This window comes from Helicoverpa armigera, chromosome 20 (assembly GCF_030705265.1).
Source record: "Helicoverpa armigera isolate CAAS_96S chromosome 20, ASM3070526v1, whole genome shotgun sequence".
In the NCBI taxonomy this organism is placed as follows: domain Eukaryota; kingdom Metazoa; phylum Arthropoda; class Insecta; order Lepidoptera; family Noctuidae; genus Helicoverpa; species Helicoverpa armigera.
The window spans coordinates 4,344,189-4,364,469 of NC_087139.1; the positions used below are offsets into that span (position 1 = coordinate 4,344,189).

The window sequence follows — 20,281 nt, forward strand, 5'->3', positions numbered from 1 at the left end:
TGACAGTACTACAAGGCACCGTATAATTTCGATGGAGTGCCTCAATGTGATAAAATCTGTACAAGCCTAATAAACCCAGTTTCTTAGTTACGAAACACCCGACTTACTTGGTGCAATGCGACTGTAACGTGTCCTTATACTCCTTATATGTATGAAAGAGACGTAAAGTCAGATCAAAATTATCTAAATAGGTCATCTACATGGTTTATGAACAACGTTTTTATTAAAAAGTAACAATAAAGTTTAATTATATTTTTAGAAACATCACGCTCATATTTCTCTTTTGACCCTAGTGCCCATAAAACAACACCTACAATAACATAGTAAAATAAGAAGCTTTCGGAGAATTCCAAGCAAAAATGCCGTGGTAATGGTTCTATGATTATTTAATACCTAAGTTTGTTTAACAAAGGCAGCTATATTATAGTCAGAGGAAAAAGACTTCCAAATGCGCAAGGTATAGGAGATTACATGGGAAATTACATATTTAGAATCATTTTCCTCTATGGTGTGAAGAAACATTTTTTTATCCTTACGTTACAATCAATAAGAGAAATCTACATTTAGATCGGAATTATGATTTCTGTCGTATGTGGGAAAGATTATTTTGGCCATTGCAGCAGTAATCATAGCTGGATTCATTTAAGCAGTAAGTTATTTCCTTATTTCCGTAGTTCACTGTGTACAAAACAAAACCCGCGCTAAAACCAAGAAAATGGCAAATGGCGCCGTTGCCATGACATCATGTGGTTACGTCACGTAAACAAAGCTGTCAAAAGTTCTGAGGTTACACAGTTGGAGCTGATAAATATATCGCCATCTCCTTCTTATGTAGCCTTCGTTCCTCGTGTTTTCCCTTTGTCTCTTTTCTGACCGCGCATTCGCCACAGACGCAAGCTCCGGATCTAAAACAGCTTATCTCATAGAATTGAATTCTATTGGAGTCAGTCAACGCGGCATGCGTAGTAGAATAATCGTGTGAGTGTATTCCCTGATACGAAAATTCCTAACAATTTATTGTCACAAAATATATTTTTATCAATGAAAATGTGATTTGTTTGTGAAACACTTATCGGTGTTATATCGTCCTGGAACGGATACTATTTTAGATAAGGTAGGAACGAACTTTAATGGCTTGTTATTATAAAAAACTACGTTGGCAAAAACTTGATCGGAGAGCGTATCACGGAGACAATGAGATAAATCATTCATTGAGCTTTACGGGGTCCAAAAAAAATTATGGATTCAAACTACCTACCTACGGAGTTGATATTAATTGAGACGCAGTATTGATCTCGCTGTGAGCAGAATCCGCATCTTCATTGAGAGAAGCATCTATATTCTGTATCTAGATTCCTCACCAAAATGTAGAGCATATGGAAACGAATTCTAACGTCTTCAATAAGTATTTTTCGAGGAAGTAAAAGGTAAAACAGGATCTTTTCCCTACTTATTCTAAAAGATCCATAGATTTCGCTCCAATAATATTCAATGTGGACATGAGAAAATTCTCACTGCAATGAGTTGAATTATCCTAAAAAAATTGTTTATGACAATGCGACAGGCTTCATTGTTTTGCGTGACCTCGTAAGGGTATCTCCATAATTCGCAAGAAGGTCCTACGTAGTCAATTGTCCTCCAACTCCTTGACCTTCAGTTGTCTGGAGGCCGGCCGTGGCGAGACTTGAGACTTCGCTAAACCTTGATGTAATAAATATTAGCAGCCTTACTTATAAACGTGAATTAAATAATAAGTAGTACTTAAGGGCTATTTAAGAAAAGTCTTACTTATAAACGTTGCTTTAGCATGTCTTAACTAACATTTAATCACTACTTAAGAATTTAAGTAGTGATTAGTTAAAATGTTGCTAAGAAGGTGATTAGAGATTTTTATAAGTAAGGGGGTAGGAAAACTACAAACACATATCTACTAACTAAATATAAAGCATATTATCTGAAAGCTCTAAAGAATGGTCCTAGACACAAGTATTCACTCACATGCAGAATTTTAAGAAATTATCTAGTTAATAAATACGAGGCCAAAAAACTAGATATCTACATATTTCAAAAATACCGGTTCAACGAGACTCATCACTTCTTCGTCATGAGAATATCATTTCTTGAAGAAATGGCATTTTTAACACTTATTAATTTAACACGCCATAATCACTTTATTAATTTTAAACGCCTAATGACCCATCCAGCAATTCCTCAATTACTATTTATTTGCCACATCAAACATTTACGTAGTTTTCTGTGGTTTTGTGGCCCCATTTCAGGAACATAAACTGAATTATTGATCAAACAATGCCAAACAAAATATTAAGTTAATCAGGACATTATTTAATTTCATTGTAGACTGCTAAATAATATGTAGGTATTTTATAGATCTTAAAAAAGATCTTAGAAATTATATAAAGCTGTTTCTAAATCAACTGGATCGAATTAGCTACCGAAATAGGTATTTCCGACTTGTCTCTATTAATTGGGTTATCCTAATTGAAAGTGCAGATGGTGGGGTAATGTGTTGTATTTTCAACTGTTAAATATCAATATCTTGTTCATAATTTATGAACGTCTTCATAAAAAAAGATCAGCTAGGTACCTATATCATTATCATGCATTTCAGTTATGTACTGATCTGAGAGAACTGTTAATAAAGTTTAATCAGTATTGAACGGCGCGCTGCATTTTTTATCTTATCATTGCCATTAAACCAACCGATACTTGGCACACACGCATATCAATTCCATATTTAAACTGTTTCACGAAATATCAACAGTTTAACGTAGTATAAACTGTATAACAATGAAGTCCGCATATGCCGTGCTCCTGCGCCGAAGCGTGGCAGAACAGAATATTAAATGGGAGTATTACCACAGATTACGTCATCCCCGTGAACGAGATTACGAGACGACAACACATACTTATACAGTCAACAACATTCGTTTGTCACGTATCGTTTTTTTTGTCTGTCTACTCAAAATATATGCGATGACCTGGAACTTAAAAGTTCAAATAATCCTGACGTTTGTGTAGATCTACCAATATTTCCAATTCAAACTATAATAGAGAGAAGAATAAAATGTCTACCTAGGTATTCCAAAATAAAACTTTTTACTCTTATCACCTAATAAAATAGCGTGACTTACTTACCTATCACCTTTTGAAAAAATAGTTTATGAACCAAATAACAAAACCCTCTGAAATTCAGTTTTCCAAATGGAGCCCCTCAGCTCCCTCAGCTCTTACAGGGTTTTTATGCCTCTGAATCAAGGAAAATTCTTAATCGGAACATTGATTCTTCCATACATTAGAAGGATCCAAGTATTTCATTTGTATTCTCAAGTGTACCTACCGCTCAAGATGGACGTCTTCAAATTGCAATTTATACCCAAGCTGTTGACGGCAAGTGCATCTGTTGTTGGCGAGATGGTAATGGATTGTATTTCTGATCCGTCTGAGGTCGAACACCTGTTTTTATTGACGTCATCCCGTCTGACTGATGGATTTTATACTGCTTCAATACGTCAAGCAAAGGTGAAGATTGGCAGATTACTTTTGTTTCTCTTTTTAGTTCTTTCTGGAGTTAAATAAATGAGAATCGGAAGTATTAAAAATACGCTAATTCTAATAGTTTTCAGTAGAAGTTTGTCCGCTGGAACTATCTATTAAAATGTTCTTTAAAACAGCATAAGTAGAGAACTTTAACAAACTTTATCCAAACAACATAATTAAGTAAAAAGTATCACATTCCATCTGTTTTTAATTAACGTTTCTATGCGAAAAAGTCATAAATTCAAATTAATTAATCCTCGAACAATTATGTCTCATAGTGTTTCGATAATTAAAATTAACTGTACGAATGATGTCATGATTAACATGAGGTAAACGAGACCATAATAATTGTCTATGAATAGGAGCATGAGAACATGATAGATTAGCTAATTGTGAGAACTAGATCTGTGAGGTGGCTATGTGCCCAAGGCCTCGACTTATGATCCCAGGTCATGGTTTGGGAATCAAATGTTTTAAATCTGTTGTTAATTCCTTACAACATAACATTAACAATGGTATTAAGCAATAGATTGACGACGTTTGACAGACGCTGGTGGGTCAAATGTTGAACAAAGAGTACAAGTAAAAGTGAACTAAATACTTAATAGTTTAATTGGCACAAAATAAAACAGATGTGATATAGATAATATGAGAAGATATTAAAACATAAAGACTGCTAATAGAAGTAGAATGCTAATAAAACTAGCGGTAATTTATGGAAATACACGTAATGCGACATTCCTTTTTTTCGCTATGTAGACTCGACTATGAGAGCCACGATTTATAAGAAACGTTATCCATAATCTTTAGCTAGACGAAATGCCTTTTCAAGTCTACAATATTTGTAGCCATCAGTCTTGCCGAATGTTGGTTCTCTGACTTTCACAACCCAGTTCGAGGATCGCAATTTTATGAATTCATGGCCATATTCTAGGTTCCCTTTGACTACAGCTGTACTTAAAAGATCCATATCTAGATGGCGTGGTCGAAAGGCTTAATTTACTCAGCCCATATAAAGTGATTTATAAAAGCTTGGCATATCCAACATCAGCAATGACCATCCTACTAATATTATAAACGCGAAAGTTTGTATGTATGGATGTATGGATGTTTGTTACTCTTTCACGCAAAAACTACTGAATGGATTTTAATGAAACTTTACAATAATATAGCTTATACATCAGAATAACACATAGGCTACAATTTGTAAACATATTGTTCGAAATACTAAACCTGCGCAGACGAAGTCGCGGGCACCAGCTAGTAACGAATAATGATGCTAACAACGTGATATAGTTATTGAATTACGTGTTTTCTCTCCCTCGCACTAATAAAACTAATTCATTAAAACACATAGGTAATAAACGCGGCCTTGTATTGCATAAAGTATGTTTATTCTCGCCAATAATTCACTGGAGTAGAACCTCAAGGGAAATTATTCAATATTTATCAACATAAAGTCTATTATTGTGAACGCGTAATGCGTAAATAGCAAGGATACCGATGTCGGTAGACGTACATTATATCGGGTGTGTCGTTCACAATCACATTAAATCCTATCATATATACTTTATGATATTCTATGGCGAATTGTATAAAAAATAACCTAAATAAAATAAATCCATTCAGTGGTTTGACCACAGGAGTCATTTTTCGTTTTTAATATTTACAACATCATGTGTAAAGCAGAGATAAAGTTAGGAGTATCGAATGTTTTGATCAGTTGACAGCTGTCAGTTTTCAAGGGAGAATTTCAGTTGTTTGTAATGACAGACTTTTATATGGTGTTCTAATTTTCGCACATTTTTATCCCATTTATTTTGTTTGAAAAATTATTTTTTTTATTTTTACGTATTTTTCTTTTTTCTTTGTGTTATCGACATATATTAACCAGTATATTAACGCATTTCATTTAATGTGAGATTGTGAACGACACACCCGATATATTACCTATATATATGTATAATGTGCCTGGACACCTATAGATGCGTTACGTAATGATATTCCACATCCTCTTCACATAGGGTACCATCGGCACCGGTCAAGTTATCTGATAGACAAAATGAATTACGAAGATGTTCCTAAGAAAAATACAAACCGCCATCTATCTGACCTGATCTATCTGATCGTCAGGCGATCTGGATGTCAGACAATTAAGACCCTAACTAAAATATTCCACTAGATTTAAAATCGTGTACTAAGCTCATTCCATCCCCCGATTGCCTTACCTTCTTACAATCTTCCTTGACGAATCTCACGCTCACACATATTATGCAGATGAGGTCATTAACGTTAACTCCGATCACCTCTGTCAAACACCTAATCTCAGAATAGATTCATGACCAATGATTTGTATTTACGACTTCAGAAATAAACTTGCAAAATTTCTAGGTAGGACTCATTTTCAGTGTCGGAACTGAAAATTGATTTTTTAAAAGAAGATTCCTGTGCAAATTAAAACATGATGTAATTTAGGCAGAAACTGTTAGTTGGTAGAGGCTATAGGTATACAGAGGTATACGTACGTAATGCTTAAATATAGGTGTCCAATAAACTTGAACAGTGACCATAGTAACGAAATACACATCACATTCGAACTGGGTGACCTCGGCCGTGTATTGAACCAAGACGCCGATATTTTGTACCAAATGCTCCAAAATATCACATACAATACATTAAATTAGTAAATAGGAATGACGTGATTGTACATATACATACCTATATTGATCTTATTGTATTCGGTCCATGGGCATTTGACGGCAGACAAAACTAATTCGTGTTCTTTTGATCATTTTACTGAAAGACCCGCAGTCTGCTACTATATTTGGATATTGCTCATTTGGTATTGTTAATTTACAAATCTAATTTTCCGGTCAAATGGACGAGATCATAACTTAAGCATGAATAATTACACATGCAAATACCTAAATATCTTGTTTATATACGCTTACCTCGAATTTGACGCGACGAGACACTCATCTTCAGTTTATTTTAGGAATGGTGACAAATAAAATCAACTGTAGTTGAAACATATCGTCGATTTATTTATTGCACCAATCCTACCAGAAGTACATTCCTCCAGGTTTTCCGAGGCACCTACGAATATTCAACATGGTATATCGATAGTAAAAGTACCAATAAAGTCAAAGTCAAAGTCAAAAAGTCAAATCATTTATTTCATTTAGGCCTTTACAAGCACTTATGAACGTCAAAATTATAACTAAGTTTGATTCTAGTTGCCCATTCCAAAAGTAGCTTCCTATGGAGAAGAACGGGCAAGAAACTCCATGGTTACTCTTTTTAAAAATAATACAGTATTACAATTTGTATGTACTGATACATACAGTAAAAAGCATGCGAAGATCATGTAGAATCGCAAAGACAAATGAGGATAAAGTGACAGTTAAAATGCTACATGGTGTTCACATTTACAAATTGGTTTATATTTTGGTACAAAGTTACAAACAAATAATCAAAAGATGAATACAATTTTATTTGCTGGTGTAATTTTAATTTGTTAATTAATTATTAGATATTGTCAGTATGTCCTATGGAGCAGGACCAGCATGTTTCCAAGCATTTTTATCTTGAATGTAATCTTCTAATTTATAATATGCTTGCTTACAAAGTGTGGCTTTTATATGAGTTTTAAACCGCATGTCATTTAGTTCCAGAATGTTGTCTGGTATTTTATTATAACATTTGACACAATATCCCATGAAAGATGTATGTACTTTAGATAATCTAAACTGCGGGATAGCTATCTTATTTTTATTTCTAGTGTTATAATTATGTCTATCACATATTTTTTCAAACAAATGTAAGTTTTTCCTAACATACATGATATTTTCATAAATAAATTGACAAGGTACGGTCATGATATTAATTTTTTTAAACAGTTCCCTAAGAGATTCACGACTACGTAAGTTGTACATAGCTCTGACAGCTCGCTTTTGCAAGATAAATATGCATTCAATGTCAGCAGCTCGTCCCCACAGCAGAATGCCGTACGCCATGATGCTGTGGAAGTAACTAAAATATACCAGTCTAGCTGTTTGTACGTCCGCTAGCTGCCTCATCTTTCTAATAGCATAGGCGGCCGAGCTAAGACGACCCGCAAGAGATGTAATGTGGGGTCCCCACTGTAGTTTTTTGTCAAGAGTGATTCCCAAGAAAACTGTTTGATTTATAAATTCTAGTTTTTCACTATTAAGTATAATGTCACATTCACTACTTTTTACATTTGGCAATGAAAAACGAATGCATTTTGTTTTTTTTTCATTAAGAGCCAAGTTATTTGCGTTGAACCAATTTTGAACCTGGAGAATGGAATTGTTTACGTCGTCTAAGGTACGTCTACGTCGATCAATATTAAAAATAAGAGAAGTGTCATCGGCAAACAACACCATTTTAGGTTGATTATCAAATAAGTAGGGCAAATCATTTATGTAAACTAAAAAGAGGAACGGACCTAATATAGAACCTTGTGGTACGCCCATTGCCATCACTGAACCTCGTGAATTTACGCCGTTTACTTGAACTTTAAGTTGCCGACCATTTAGATATGATTTTAACAGCTGGAGAGAAGTATCTGTTATTCCGTAATGCTCTAGCTTTCGCAAAAGCGTTTCGTGATTTACACAGTCAAACGCTTTTGAGAGATCGCAGAAGATTCCAATAGAGTCTTCAGCTTCCTCCCAAGCCTTAAAGATGTGCTTGATCAAAGTTACACCAGCATCGGTTGTACAGCGACCTTTAGTGAAACCGTATTGTTCTTTGTGAAAGATGGAGTTTTATTGAAATGGCGCAACATCTGTTCAAGCATCAACTTTTCAAATACCTTGCTGAGAACCGGTAAGACAGAAACGGGTCTGTAGTTATTCGATTCCTTACTATTTCCCGATTTGAATAAAGGAACTACTTTGCTGTGTTTCATTAAGTCAGGAAACACTCCTTGGTCTACGCTAACATTAAATATGTAAGTTAAATAAGGTGCAATTGTTTCAATAATTGACCTACATACCTTGACAGACATACCCCACAGATCTTCTGTTGATTTTATTTTAAGATCTTTAAAGGCTTTAATAATAGCCTCGGGGCTGGTATGTTGAAATTTAAATAGTAAAGAGCATGGTTTAACATGTTTTTTGAGTAGATCGATAGACACGGTGGTGGAAGAATTTAGTGCTTTTGTCGTCTCGAAAGGTATTTTAGTGAAGAATGCTTCAAACTCTTGAGCTACTTCAAGGTTACTGCTGATGGGACCTTTATCAGTTTCTAGACTTAAATCAGTTTTTCGAACTTTTCGTCTCCCTGTTTCGTTGTTAATTACTGTCCAAGTAGTTTTATTTTATCATCAGCATATTTTATTTTATTTCTAATATGAATAGATTTTGCCTGTTTACAAACGGTTTTAAATATTTTTGAATATTTTGAGACGTGGTCACGGAAACTTGGATCGGCGTTATAAGGCTTTAAACCATAAAGTTCAAACAGCTTTTCTCTACTTTTACGAATACCCGGGTTGCCCAGTCACTAAATAAGAACTTAGATTTAATAATTTTAGTTTTGACTGGAAAAGCTAAGTTGAATTGGTCGTTTAATACAGAGAAAAATCGGCATAAATATCACTTGGATTTTTAAGATTGAAGCTATGTACACACAGTTTATCAGCTAGAGTCTGATTTAGTTTATCGATTTTTTTTGAAGTATATTCTCTAAAATTTATTTTTGTTTTCTCTGGTGGAGAGTAAGTGTGGAAAGTGATCACTTGTCCACTGTGATCAGATGGCAAGTAATTCACTATGGACTTATGCAGGTACTCACAGCTGCAAAAAATATTGTCTATACAAGTAGCAGTAGTTGGTGTTACCCTAGTAGGTTCTTCAAAAACGTTATGCAAATTAAATGATTTGAAAAGATTTAAAAAACTCGAACTTATAATATTATTTTCTAAAATATTAATATTGAAATCACCACATATGATGACTGACTTACTACTACTACTGACTTTTTTCAAGACATCTTCCATGACAGAGTCAAATACACAAAGATTCTGGTGTTGCGGTGGTCGGTAGACACACACTATCACATGCTTATCTAGCTCAACACAGGACAATTCAATATTATGTTCCACTGACATATCAACTATATCTTTTCTTACTTTATATTTAATATGATTTTTGACTAAAATTAGGGAGCCACCATGTATCATGGATTTCCGGCTAAAGTAACTAGCTACACAATAATTCTCAAAATTTATAGATTCTACTTGATAATCTTTCAGCCAATGTTCTGTAATACAAATTACATCAAACTTGGTTTGTTCTAATACTAATTCTATTTCAAGAAGTTTAGAAGAGCAACTCTGAATATTTTGATTGAAAAGTTTTAAAATATGTTGCTCATTCCTGTGATTTTTGTAATTAACTAAGTCGCCAGAAGATAACTTGCTTCTATCTTTAAAATTATTAAATACTGGAATATCTTCTGTTGTCTTAATAATTAGTTTAAATTATTTATATCAGGAGTTTTCTCCACAAATGATATAACTTGCATAGAAGAATCTATGCCACCGGCGTGTTCAATATGATTAGAATGTTCTAACATATTGGTGGTGGTGGTGGTAGTGGTGGTAGATAGTATTTGTGGACCCCCCTTCGTACATGACGTCATCATACAACAATCTATCAGTGTGCTGTTAGTATAACTATACAGCATACCCTCGTCCCCTAACCTACATTTCATTATATTAGATATAATATTGTCAATATTATATGCTATCAACATAGCAATATTATGTCTACAACTACCAGGAACAGATACAGCTCCCTTAATCAAAGTAAAATCACTAATAAACTTATTAGTATCAAAAAATAAAAGTTTGTCACTATGACAACATGTCAACATGTGTAATGTATTATTTAAATTAAATATACACTTATTTTGGTATTCTGAAAAACTATCAGAATAGGGGAAAGCACATAACATTAACTTTCCAATGTTTAAACTAAGTAAGGTGTCAATACCCTTCACAATGTCCTCTTTTGTTGTACCAGAACTACTACCTAACAACAGAACTATTATAGAATTACTATCTAATTTTGTACTGCCAATTTTCTCAACAATTTGCTTAAAAGTTATGTCATGGTAACTGTGATTGGTAAAGTGATGGCTAAGGTAATTGTGTAAAATTTTTCCAAAGCCAGCACCCAATGCATCTGTGAAAAGCAAAGTATTAAATTTTTGTATATGAATATTCTGTATAGCAGGTGTAGGCACAGATATTTCAGACAATGGTATTGAAGGTGATGGTTGGCTTGCAACATCACATGAAAGGCTATTTGTCAGAGACTCATACCTCTCCGTGTTGGACTTCACCAGGTCCATCAGCTCCACTGCCTCAAATAACCGCTTGCTTAGTTGTTCTTGAGAAGACTCATATTTACTAAAAATATCCTTTAGCAAAGACTCCTTGTATTTTAAATCTTGTTGAAGCTGCTGAGTTTCCATCTCATACATAGATTTACAATATTCTAATTCAGCAGTACAGGAACTTAGTGTCTTTGTTAAGCTAACACGGTCCTTTCTAAGTAAAATGTTTAATTTTAAGAGATTTTGTTTTTTCAAATATCTCTTTGACCGTCTAATAAACTTGTTGATTTTAATATATTTTTTTAATTTATTATGACTCATAACTACAGGACATATTGGAATGGTATCATCACCAGTCAAATCAATAGTTTCAGCTAACTTACAAGGCAACTTGTTTGACCTACAGGCAACTAACTCATCAAAAAGGTTGCAAGTGTTAGTAACCTGTTCACTAATCTTACCACATTCTAGTATAGATATAGCCTTATGGGCATTACATAACTCCTGTTCTAATTCTGTGATGCGCTGTAAAGCCACTTCATGGGTGTCACTGCACTGATGGAACGAGGACATCTCTTGTTGAAGTTGAGTGTGCTGGTCGAGCACATCCATGTACTGTATGTGCAGCTCGGCCAACTCACTCTTGAGGGAGGTATTTTTGTCGATTATGTTCTTCACTTCGACTTCACTGTCATCTCTCTCTTGGAGTAACTGCTTGCACAAGGTTTTAGTTGACTCGAGTTCCCTCAGTGTAGCTCTGAGTTTTTCTTCCATGTCTTTGACTGTGGCTCTGCGCGTCATCATCTCTAATTGTTGTATTGTTAGTATCTAAAAAGTGAAAAAATAGCTTTAAAGATGTTGATGAGTGTGTTAGTGAACAAAGGAAGTAGACTGTAAAGGGATAGGGATTTATGAAATTTGTAAAATATAGAAGTGGACTATAAGATTATATTTTTTTATCACAATGGAGGGTAAGTTTTTTATTTATTTATAAATAAAGAAAGTGGAAAGTATGAGATATGGAAGGTTCGCAACAATTAGATATTGATTACACATTTATGCAAAATGCTAGGCTAAAACATAAGTGTGGCAAACAACATATACAAAGTTGGGAATTTTTAAATAGGTCAATCAAATAGTACAATCTTGTAGGTCAGCAATGTCAAGGTTTTACAGAAAAATTGATTGGTGGCAGAGTAATTTGTAATGTTATTGTGTGTTGTAGGCGAGCGTTATCGTCTTCAATTCTGTTTTCACAAGTTGAAGGCAGAATGAGACACTAACTATGCCGGTGTGCAATGCAATGACAGTAGCTCATAACAATGAGCCGTGTATTGCGTTGGGTTGCGTGTATTGTTGGTGTAATGTTGTGTACACTACAATGTAATTAAAATAAAAACACTATACTCCCCGGGTTTGAAGTAATATTCAAACTTTATCCTTTTGACAGCCGGCACATTGAACAGCTGATTATAAACTTGTTTGAAATTGCAAACGTCGTCACGAACACGAGAACAAAACTAAGTTTAACAATAATTTGATAGTTTTATCTATTTTAAATGCACAATTAACTTAAATTAGCACTAGATTTATATTTTAGAATAAAATTTATCTGCAGAGCCGTTTTTTCACGACCTGCTCATAATGTTGCCACAGCAAAAAATCCAATATTGCAACACCAACATCTTAAATTGATAATAATTTATTGTATGATGATTTTCTACCATATTTTTGTTATAAAATGGATCTTAATATATATTCTGATTACCAAGACCTGACGTAACTGACAGCTTCCACGGCATCTTCAAAAGTCTACTTTCTTCCAAACATCCATTCTTTCAGTCTATGAATAAACGCATTTTGTATATTAAAAGCAAACACGTTTTATAACATGACTTTTGTCCAATAAATAACTCATGAACGTCTGGCTAGTTGTGTCGGTATTTCCTGTTGCTATTTCTAGAGTATATTTCCCCATGATTAACTAACCAGTCCCTGTGCCCTTGGACCTTTATCATTCATTTATAATTCTGGAAACAAACTGACGCCCGAACAAGCATCCAAACAGATATTATCTCAAACAGAGACAAAAATGATTAAATTCAATGCGCATAATTAGCTACCATAGACTCCATTTGTTTCTTTAATTAATTAGGTACAGATTTTCAATCCTTAGGTACATTCAATGGCTAGGTTTGCATTATGGGTAGGTCTGTTCGGAAAATGGAATACGGATTAATTTATGTAGGTATTTAAAAAAAATGTTTAAGACTGTAGCGGGCTAATAAACTCAAGATCGGTCACGCTGCTGAAATCTAACAATAAACTTTCAATAATAACGTTCTATAGTTCTAATAATAGGCTTCTTAACGGTGTGTACGAATCAAATAATGTCTGGAATTAAAACAATACCTACGTAATATATTACGTGTTAAAACAATAAGTCTTTCCTGCTTCAATTTCAATAGAAAAGGAATTTTCCTTATGTCATCTCTATATTACAGAGTTGTTAAAGTTAAAGACTGAAAAACAACACTAGTTCCACAAAAATGTTGGAAAATTAATGAGTTTTCCAATGCAGGCAACTTTCAGATACTTCAATAAAGATTAGAAAGAAAAGCTTCTGTGTATCGTGCCATGTTTTCCAGAACCATGCATAAACATTGACGACATTAAAAACAAGGATACCAAACAGCCTTGTGGTTAACGCCATTTCGTACAACGTAAAACGATAAAAATAACCCGGTGTGCGAAACAGTTAATTTAAAACCACCATAGGCATCAATTGTGTTCAACGAAGTCGATATTCATTACTCGACAACTGTCCTACATTTGGCAAAACACGAAGTTTCGTTACTATAAGGAATAACCATATAAAATATGAATTGTGATCGTAAATTCTCGTCTCTGGGGACTACCGAATTCAATACGCTAATTGGCCGACAGTAACAAATGGCTGATGAGCTGATCTACTTAATAAAGTAATATGATTAACAGCATTAGTTGGCGTGTCAAACTGAAACTGCCAATTAATCGATGTCCTAAATTCGCACACTATTGTAAAGAGGAAAATTTGGAAAACATTAAAAAACCTCAACTATATTTGGTAATAAAATATCTTAAAGTATTTTTTCACAGGACATCTATATAACCCCATTTAACAGCTAGAAGTCACTGTAGTCTATAGACTACACCAACAACGATAATATTACGATAACGATTGCCAATTCCCTTCAACAGTGGCGGCCCTAGGGGTGTGCGAACTGTGCCATCGCACAGGGCCTCGCGCTTGGGGGGGCCTCGCGCTACAACCCACACTAATATAAAAAAATATATATATCTGATCCAAGAAAAGAAATGTGAGAAGTGTCCGGGGAAAACCCGAACATTTTTCACAGGGCCGTCTTAACCTATGGTGCAGGGTATGCGAATAACCCAGCCATACATTCCTAGGGCCAGCAGATTTCGGAGGATGATCACTCGATTTAAGAGGATAAGAAGTCAAACAGGTTTTTCAATAACAATCGTTAAATCCACCAACCAAGCCAATTCATAGCCTCGCCTTCATCAACTACGAGTTGAAAACATAGTATACATGAGATTGCTTGCCATGCATGGAAGTTTAACCTTGTAAAATTACAAATAGACAAGCATTTGCTGCAGAAGTCGAAGTGTCCCAAAACTCAAAAATTTTCGCGCTCGCTTCGCTCGCGGCTTCTTTTCTTGGCACTATTGTTTTTTACATTTAGCTACTTTAATATCCCAATATTCAAAAAACGAAGCAAGTGAAACGAGCGCAAAATTTTTGCGCTCGTTTCACTTGCGGCTTCTTCACTTTGCGGATTTTTTTTATTATACAAGTTTAGGTGCTTTACTGACCCAAAACTCAAAAATTTTCGCGCTCGCTACGCTCGCGGCAACTTCACTTTACAGTTGTTTGTATTTTTTGTCTAACCTATCAAAAAGGTAGCGCCGTTTTAAAGTCCTATTACTAACAAGAAGGTAACTCCTAGTTTCTATATGACCTTCGAAATACATTAAGTCACAATCTTTCAATGCTAGGTACTACATGAGCTACAGACGGCCCTGACTTTTCATGTAAGGAAGCACCTCATTGAATTTAAGTATATGGTAATATTAAAAATTTGGTCTAGTTTTGTTTAAAAAAAAAATCGGACTCGTCCGGGGAAAAAATGCGATTTACGCCAAATGTCCGGGTTTTTTAAACGTTTTTCCGGGTTTGGCGAAATTCGAAATGGCAGCCCTACGTAGGACAAAGGGCCTCGCATAAGACCTGCCGCACGTAGCCTCGCAATGGCTAGGGCCGCCGCTGCCCTTCAATAATGATTTCGAATATAATTTTTCAGAGTTGCCATGACCATGGAGTGAAGCGAATATGACGATACTACTGTATGACTACTACGACTTGGAGGAGAAGTCCTCCAAGCAACTCAGCGTATGGAAAGGTGAGGAAAAGCTAATTGCAGTCCAAGTTTTAGTTTAAGTCCAAGCCCTGAGCAGATTAAGAAATACTGGGGCCAGTAGCAAAAATTAAAAAAGTTTGGAACATTCATTAGTAAAGTTCTTTCTACTGAGAAGAAAATAGAGACAGCGAAAAGTGTTTGTTCTGAGCGACCCACTTGTAGCCTAAGTGGGTAAGAGCGGAACTTACTATTTATATGGGTTTTCCAGCATAATTTTTTTGCAATACTGTATTTTACTAACTTTAAAGATAAGTATCGTTATCTTTACCTATCGTTAAACGTGAGTCAATAATGCATCAGTGAACTAGTTTTTGAAATAAGTAGACGTATAAGATAAGATACGTATGAACTAAAAATACTTTCGATTATATAGTTACTGACACTAAAATACTAGATAGCACATGTGCTTGTATAAACAAACAAAATATTTATGGTTTATACCTAATAAACTGACACAAATGAATAAAATGAACAATAAACTGTGTAGTCGGAATTCCTATAAATAATAGTATGATTTCATTGATAAAAATGGTTGTCTTAAAACACAGACTTCACCAAACGAGAAAATAAACATCGCTTTATTTCACTAGCGACCCGTTCTTGCCCATTAGCTCGCTTCCCTGCCAGTGTTAATCCAGAGACGAGAGAATGAGTTCATCTGTTTGCCGCGAAAATTAGCGGAATATTAAAGACTAATCGTAAAGTCAATCAACCGGATAACGAGCGTGTCGAGTATGTACTCATCATATAATGTACTCATCGGTTATCGGTCTTATGTCAGAATGACCTCACGTCTGCCCGCACCACACCTTTTTGAGACCGGTTTAATTCAAAACATTAAAAAAACTTCGTGTCACAATACAATGGAAGGGGTTCCTGAATTGATATTGAATTACATTCTACGTTTCTGGCTCCTGTATAATCCTAGTGCAACTTAGCAGTTCTTGTAATTCAAGTTTATCATCATAATTTTGTTTGTATCTATTCAGTCAGTAGATAATGCATATTTTTTTCATTTCCAGCATGGCACTTAATTTTATACGTATGTGCTGCCGTTTTCGGCATCACAAATTACGTATTTCTACAAAATACGATGCAATTGGTGGACGGTAACTGCGTTCTATATCCTCGTCAACTGGAGTTCCGAGTCGTGGAGCTGCCCGAGGCTGCAGACCCTCAGAATTATAATGAATACCATGATTTAACTAAGAATACAACTGATGATGCTCAAGGTAATGGACCCGTCCAGAATGATGACAGTGGCAAGGTTAAGAGAGAGACTCCTGACAATGACACGGCTGTAACTGAAACTCTAGCAGTAGATAACGAGATATTTACTGGTGAGTAAACAATTATAGTGGTTAGTCTTTTTTTAAATGAGCAGACGACTTAATGTTTATGCGAATACCTAATGGCATAACGAGCACTGTGCAAAATGATTTTCATACTTAGGTACTAATTTTGGAAACAATATTTTAAGTTGTCTCTAAGTAGGAGGTATAAGGAGTTATTTTTATATTTTCAAGTTTTTTGTATTTTCTTATCAAGGGCCTGTGTCTCATCACGTGGGTATACCATGGATCACTCACTTCTCAATAACACTCTTCGAGAAAAGGAAAATCAAAAGTAAATGTATTGTCTGATTTTCATCAAGTGTGGATTGTTTTAGATTTAGGTATCATTACTTAACTAACTGTGAGGCAAAATTTACTAACGTTTTTTTTGCATTTGGATTTGATTGTAATAAATTAGTTATCTAAGTGATCTTGATAGATAGATTTTAGTGAATCATTAAATGCCTATTAGTAGCTGCATGGTTTGAATCTAAGGTACAATTCTACTATAGTCCTTATGGTGGTTATAAGATCTTTTTCAGATATAATTATATCCCTTTAGATATTTCTATAATCTTGAAACTAATTTTCCCTTACAAACTGATTTCAGAAAACAAAACGCATCGCTTAGTACTGGACGTATCGAGGACGTTGTTTGAGACGAACAATGACTGCGATTTCGCCGAGTACACGCCATTGATGTCCATGATCTTTGCGGCAGTATGGATCACTATGTTCACCATGTGTCCTCGGGGAGGCCGCGCCCGGGCTGGGTACGTTACGGCAAGTTTTAAATAGGAAATATATAGGGAAAACAACAACAAGGAAAATAGCAATGGTAGCGGTAGTATATTTTTGTTAGTAGACGACTCTTAGGTAGTTAATTTATTTATAAACACCCACATGTTGTAGCGGCCCACAAATTAAGACCGCCTGTTTGGGAACCTTGTTAATGTCGAATTAATATTGCAAGGGATTGATCCCGCGCAAACCTGAATTTCGAAACTGATTAATCGGGTCTCTGTCACAAGTTCTGTGTTCATAATGGTTCGCGATCATTTACTAAACAAATAAAATATTGGAATCATTCAAATTCTGGACAAGACAATTAACAACAAACAAGACACGTTGTATTTGGAACAACATGGAATTGGGCTCACTGGCTGGCAATTGTCCAATGAGGTCACAATACGGAAGATTTAAAAAGTCTTGTTAACTTGATGTCAGAATTGTCAGATAATTAAACGCCGCCGTTAATTAAAAGATAAACACATTTTTCAAATGGCAGTTATTTTCTCACCAAAATTAATTACTTAGCTGCAGAGAAAACAAAAAAAAACTTTTTTTTTTAGGGTGAGCAATGAACGATGTACGATTGCGTCCCTCAAGCATACTGCAGTGCTTTGTGTTTAATCTTTAACTAATAAGTTTTAAAGGGCTACGGCTAGAATTGGCACTAATACTGACTTATCCCCTTTATTCGTTTCAGATTACCTCAACCATGGCGTATTCTAGCCCCCGCGTTATTATTCGCTCTGGTGATGGTGGGCGTAACTGGTCACAGCTTCACTTTGACCAACGGAGGCTTACACGCATTCTGTGCAGCCTTCTTCGACGTCAGTAATTCCACTACGTAGGTATACTTTATCTTGATCTGTAGGTACGTGAAATACTTATAATCCATGAAGAATCTTTAGTTGAAAAATCGTTTTCCGAAACTTTAAAAACAACCAATATTTCCACGCGTTACACTTCCTACACGCCGCGTTTTAAATATTAGGAAAGATTATGCCTGGTTCCTATTTAACTATTACGGTCCAACCGAACCTTACCTATCCAGCCGTCAAATCGCCGATTTGACCAATGGCTATTACATGATTATCATTATATAATTAAATGGTGCAACCCACCTAAGAGACCGGGCTTTGAACGTAGAATGCCTTACTAACAAACCATATTTTAGGTGTTCATCAGCAGACCCGTTCTTAGAGCTGGGATGGAACGCGACGTGGGGCTTCAGCAGCCGTGCGGCGGCTACCCGGGCCGCCAGCGCCGGCGTGCTGGCGAGCTGGGCGTGTGCGGCGGCGCTGTTGCTGGCACGCTGCCTCGCTGCCCCGGACTTCGTGCTTAGGCGCACTGATGTGTATCTTACTAAGGACCCGCAACAGGTTATTTTTTGTTCCTTCTTCAGCCTTGTCTTAATATATTATATTACAAAATAAAACACTAATTATTAAATTAAGACTGATTAAACAATCAAATTATAAGTCACGCACCATCCAGTCTAGCTTCTGCAGCTATTGAAATAAATACATATCTCGTGGCGACTAGGTTAAGGGACAGATTCAGGAGGCATTAACCACACCACCAGTAGCTTGGTCCCTATTCCCGATGTCGGTAGTCACCAATTTATTTCATTTGTACTTTGAACATATGAATATTGAATCATATAGTGTAGGTATAGAACTGTTGTACACATGCCTAATGACTTGTTCATTGTCATCTTTAACTTATTTACAGAAAGTCATACCACACCTGCTGAAGAGTCAAAAGTATCATCAACGGTCTAACCAAAGTTCGCCTAGCAAACGTGACAACGCGTCGATGCGGTCTGAGCCCACAGTGACCACTGAGCTGGTGACTGCCTCCGTGGAGCAAGGCCAGGACTCCGTCCCCACCTCTCTCATTGTCACCCCAGTCAAGACGCCGCGGGACACTGAAGATATCGAGATGACGTACACATCACAAGAACGCATTAATAAACAGGAATAAATTTGTTTTGACTTCCATTATAACTCTACTCAATTGATTTCTAGATTTTTTTGAAGTCATTGCAGACGGTTTTAAAAGTATCATGTCTCTGAGAAGAAACACGCTTATTTTTAAGTTTAGGTATTAAATATTTTATTGTTGGACAACAGATGTAATGAAACACTAATAAGGAAACTTTGGTATTTTTATTTCAAGCTTGACCCCTGATCCCGCTGTCTTTTGTTCTAGTGATGACGACTAGCTAATTTAATAGTGCATCATCTATGACGACGACGTATATCGATATAGGTAAGGATATGTAGCCGTAGGTACCTATGCATAGATAGGTATATTCTTAAAATCTCGACAATATGAATAATAGTTCATTTTCAATTCAATTCAATTCAAATTCTTTATTTCAGACTTATTTTGTCCATATTTTGTTAGTAATACATAATACTTAAGATCTATGTTAGTAAGCTTATTTTAATGTATGTAATAATATCCAATGCCTCCATATGGGACTTTCAATCTTACAAGCTATTAGCCTCAGGTAGCTGTTGGAACTGTCCCGCACCCTACGCATCAACGATGCTACTCTTTTTCTGATGATGGCATGGAAGCCGTCTATATTCGACTCTGCAAACATCGCCGATGCGCTGCAGTAGCGAGGCAGTCCCATCAGCAACCTGAAAGCATTATTGTATTGGATTCTCAGGGCACTGACGACTCGCTGCGTGTTGCTGGTCCACAGGCTGCAGGTATAAAATGTTTGACAAT

At 35.6% G+C, this 20,281-nt stretch overlaps 1 protein-coding gene across 2 annotated transcripts; it reads left to right on the forward strand.

The window, feature by feature from the left end:
* Positions 1 to 850: 850 nt before the first annotated feature.
* LOC110380437 (uncharacterized) lies at positions 851 to 19,686 on the forward strand. Of its 2 annotated transcripts, none has more exons than XM_064039748.1 (7): positions 851 to 978; positions 15,300 to 15,398; positions 16,439 to 16,756; positions 17,361 to 17,523; positions 18,240 to 18,383; positions 18,714 to 18,918; positions 19,271 to 19,686. In XM_064039748.1, exons 2-7 carry the CDS (start codon positions 15,329 to 15,331, stop codon positions 19,520 to 19,522), a joined length of 1,152 nt encoding a protein of 383 aa, XP_063895818.1. In that variant the 5' UTR covers positions 851 to 978; positions 15,300 to 15,328; the 3' UTR covers positions 19,523 to 19,686. The 2 variants fall into 2 exon arrangements, with proteins under 2 accessions (XP_063895818.1, XP_021196104.3); XM_021340429.3 differs by having other exon boundaries at positions 921 to 1,114.
* Positions 19,687 to 20,281: the final 595 nt, after the last annotated feature.